The 4,286-nt window shown below is 48.0% G+C and overlaps 2 protein-coding genes across 2 annotated transcripts; both read left to right on the top strand.

The window, feature by feature from the left end:
* Positions 1-11: 11 nt before the first annotated feature.
* Positions 12-703, top strand: LOC107324997 (feather keratin 1-like). The gene has a single exon (XM_015885433.2). The coding sequence runs from the start codon at positions 31-33 to the stop codon at positions 343-345; it is 315 nt and encodes a 104-aa protein (XP_015740919.1). The 5' UTR covers positions 12-30; the 3' UTR covers positions 346-703.
* Positions 704-2,020: 1,317 nt separating this feature from the next.
* Positions 2,021-2,964, top strand: LOC107325002 (feather keratin 1-like). Its single transcript, XM_015885438.2, has one exon. The coding sequence runs from the start codon at positions 2,302-2,304 to the stop codon at positions 2,614-2,616; it is 315 nt and encodes a 104-aa protein (XP_015740924.1). The 5' UTR covers positions 2,021-2,301; the 3' UTR covers positions 2,617-2,964.
* The last annotated feature ends 1,322 nt before the right edge of the window (positions 2,965-4,286 follow it).

Raw genomic sequence — 4,286 nt, 5'->3', positions numbered from 1 at the left:
TCCCAACAGGTGCCCCTCCAGACACCAGACATGTCCTGCCTTGACCAGTGCCTGCCCCGCCTGCCCTGCCAGCCCTGCGGCCCGACCCCGCTGGCCAACAGCTGCAATGAGCCCTGCGTCAGGCAGTGCCAGGACTCCAACGTCTTCATCCAGCCCTCTCCTGTGGTGGTGACCCTGCCCGGACCCATCCTCAGCTCCTTCCCGCAGAACACCGCCGTGGGATCCTCCACCTCTGCTGCGGTTGGCAGCATCCTCAGCTCTGAGGGTGTGCCCATCTCCTCTGGAGGCTTTGGTCTCTCTGGCTTAGGCAGCCGCTACAGTAGCAGGAGGTTCTTCCCCTGCTAAAGCTGATGGCCCTGGAGGAAAATCCCCAGTGTTCACGAAGTCTTAGAGGGACTTGAGACAGAACACTGGAACCAGCTCAGTCACACCAACAGCTCTGATCCATGACTGCCATTTCCTTTTTCCATCTTGTTTTTCCTTCCTGTGTCATTACTGCTCACCATCTGCTTTCCAGGGCAGCCATTCTCTCAAAGCCCGTGTAGGCAGGTCCTGCTTGTCTTTCTCCCTCTGTGGAAAGAGCAGCTGGACAGACAGCAGTCCATCTACCAGCTTCACACATTGCCCTCTGTCATCTGTTGCTGGTGATTCCTGCATGAGCCACCACCATATTTTTTGTTTATTAAATATGACTGCATCTTAATCATTGTCTCTGTGTTCTCCATTCTCCTATGTTGGCTGTACCATGTTATCTAGGGAGTGAGAAGTTTCTCTACGGTTATTATTGGAAGTAGTTCTGAGTGTTGTTTTGAACAGTTCATAAGACAGCTCAGGAGTGTTTACTTGAACCTACCACTACTGGTGGAGGCTGTAGCTTCCTGGGAGGAAAACTCTTCCTGTTATGAAAGCACTGTAGAACTTACTATTAATGACTGATGTCTTTCTTATAAGAGAGTTCACATCTGAGTACATAGTTCCAAATTCTGTCATCTGAGAAGTGAGCAGATGCAGAATGCCGTAGCACTTGAGCTCCTGGATACACTCCTGCTCTTCTATTCCAGGATGCTTTTTTTGTTTTTATTGTTTTTCCATTTCAAAGGGAGACACATTTTTTTTGGGAGGGGATATCTTTAGATTGATTCTTCTTTTGGGTCTATGCTGTTTAGGGTAGAGAAGCTGTATCAGCCCTGAGGTCATCAAGACAGCATCAAGCCAGCTGCCAAGTGGGCATTGGCAGAACCTGTGTGATGGTGGCCAGCTGCTTCCTGTGGCTATTCAGCAGCTCCCCTTCCATGTCTGCAAGTGTCTCTGCAGCCTTTGCTGATGGATGCTGCTCTTCCTTGTAGAGCTCCAGAATGGCCCTATAAGCCAGTGTAATGTCCCCGTTATCCAAACAAGATCCCTCGAGAGTCTTGGTAACTCCTCACCCTCTGTGATACAGAGATTACAATAGGGCTAGGAGAAATGAGAACTCACATGTCAAAATGGTTCTGATTAGAGCATCCATCACATAATCATGCAAATGGAAATATGAAGTCCCTTTGTTCGGATCAGACGTAAGAACAGGCCTTCTACTCACTCTGCAGACCCACCAAATCTAAATTGGAACCTTCTGGTTGCTAATTTTCAGTGCAGTTCCTGTGCTCTGACCTCCAGGGCTGATGCAGGTAATTCAGCCCACTGCCCCGTGTACTCCCTGTAGCCACACAGATGAAGCCATATTCTGTACACCTGTGGTTCTCTGTTGACATGGTTTCATGATTTTGGTTCACTGGCATCTGTCTCTTGTGCAGAAAGGCACTGTCTCATTACATGGCATACTGGTCTGTATAGGCAAGGAGGAAGACCCGTGTGATTCTGTGATTCTGTTTTCTTCAAGGTTTACAACAGTTTATCAACACATGAGATGCAAGTATGTGGGATGATAGAGAGGTTCTCTTCCTATTGTTGGATTTGAAAAATCCTACAGTCGCTGTTGGTATGGTGTACTTTCAGATTNCCATGTTATGTTGTGCATTGGGAGATCAGGCAGTTCTGTTAGTGGGAAAGGGGCAGCACGTGTGTCATGGAGAGATGCTGGTTCTTGCCAGAGGTGTCTCCTGAGCAGTAGGCTAGGCACTGACCTGCTTGTGCCTGGCTATTCTGGTCTGTTTTTATGCAGTGGGGCTTCCTCACAGAGCCTCCGTATCTTTAGCCAAAATAATGCCTTGACTCTCTCCTGCTGGGATGGCAGGCTGTTGCTCATCACTTCTGTGTCCTCCTGGCCCTCTGTCCCAACAGGTGCCCCTCTAAACAGCAGACATGTCCTGCCTTGACCAGTGCCTGCCTCGCCTGCCCTGCCAGCCCTGCGGCCCAACCCCGCTGGCCAACAGCTGCAATGAGCCCTGCTTCAGGCAGTGCCAGGACTCCAATGTCTTCATCCAGCCCTCTCCCGTGGTGGTGACCCTGCCTGGACCTATCCTCAGTTCCTTCCCGCAGAACACCGCCGTGGGATCCTCCACCTCCGCTGCTGTTGGCAGCATCCTCAGCTCTGAGGGTGTGCCTATCTCCTCTGGGGGCTTTGGCCTCTCTGGCTTAGGCAGCCGCTATAGTAGCCGGAGGTTCTTCCCCTGCTAAAGCTACTGCTGATGGCCCTGGAGGAAAATCCCCAGTATTCACGAAGTCTTTGTGGGACTTGAGACAGAACACTGGAACCAGCTCAATCACACCAACAGCTCTGATCCATGACTGATATTTCCCTTTTCCATCTTGTTTTTCCTTCCTGTGTCCTTACTGCTCACCATCTGCTTTCCAGGGCAGCCATTCTCTCAAAGTCCGTGTAGGCAGGTCCTGCTTGTCTTTCTCCCTCTGTGGAAAGAGCTGCTGGACAGACAGCCATACATCTACCAGGTTCAAACACTGCCTACTGTCATCTGTTGCTGGTGATTCCTGCATGAGCCACCACCGTATTCTTTGTTTATTAAATATGACTGCATCTTAATCATTGTCTCTGTGTTCTCCATTCTCCTATGTTGGCTGTGCCATGTTATCTAGAGAGTGAGACGTTACGGTTATTCTTGGAAGTAGTTCTGAGTGTTGTTTTGAACAGTTCATAAGACAGCTCAGGAGTGTTTACTTGAACCAACCACTGCTTTTTTTCTTGTTTTTCATTGTTGTGAGTAGGAGTTTTCAGTGAATCTCTACGAGGCTGATTATCACAGTAGAAAAAAAACCTGTAGTTTTTCAGTGACTACGATTCATTTTGCAGTTCTTAATCCTTTCTGATTATCTCAGCAGTAACAAGGAAGGTGGAGGCTGTAGCTTCCAGGGAGGAAAACTCTTCCTGTTGAGAGAGCACTGCGGAACTTGCTCTACATGCTCGATGTCTTCCTTTTGAAGGGGTCCACAACTGAGTACATTATTCCAAATTCTGTCATCTGAGAAGTGAGCAGATTCAGAATGCCGTAGCACTTGAGCTCCTGGATACACAACTGCTCTTCTATCCCAGGATGCTTTTTGTGTTTTTGTTGTTTTTCCATTTCAAATGGAGTCACATTTTTTTAGGGAGGGGATATCTTTAGATTGATTCTTCTTTTGGGTCTATGCTGTTTAGGGTAGAGAAGCTGTATCAGCCCTGAGGTCATTGCAGCATCAAGCCAGCTGTCAAGTGGGTACTGGCAGAACCTGTGTGATGGTGGCCAGCTGCTTCCTGTGGCTATTCAGCAGCTCCCGTTCCATGTCTGCAAGTGTCTCTGCAGCCTTTGCTGATGGATGCTGCACTTCCTTGTAGAGCTCCAGAATGGCCCTATAAGCCAGTGCATTGTCCCCGTTACCCAAATAAGATCCCTCCAGAGTCTTGGTAATTCCTCACCTTCTGTGATATAGAAATTACAATAGGGCTAGGAGAAATGAGAACTCACATGTGAAAATGGTTCTAATTAGAGCATCCATCACATAATCACTTCCTTGGAGATCTTCTGAATGGCTCTATATTGAACACAATGACCCTTGCATGCACAGAAGTATTAACCATTTTCTTGGTTTCTTCCCACCGTCATTTTCAGAAGTTACTAGGAAGTGGAAGAGTGAGAAGAATTCACATGTTGATATAAGTACACTGTAAGACGAGAAGGGAAATGTAACTGAGATAAGGTAGGAATGTGAAAAACACTTTGCAGATCCTAACATGAGACTGATGCTCAGCCAGCCTCTGCAGGATGGCTCCTTTGAAATGTCTCTCCCCCATTTAAATGTTGTGCACAATTTGACGTGGCCTGCAGAACTCCTAGATTTAATTCAGGTTGGCC

The sequence above is a fragment of the Coturnix japonica genome, chromosome 27 (genome assembly GCF_001577835.2).
Source record: "Coturnix japonica isolate 7356 chromosome 27, Coturnix japonica 2.1, whole genome shotgun sequence".
Lineage (NCBI taxonomy): Eukaryota > Metazoa > Chordata > Aves > Galliformes > Phasianidae > Coturnix > Coturnix japonica.
This window is presented reverse-complemented; position numbering and strand designations above follow the sequence as displayed.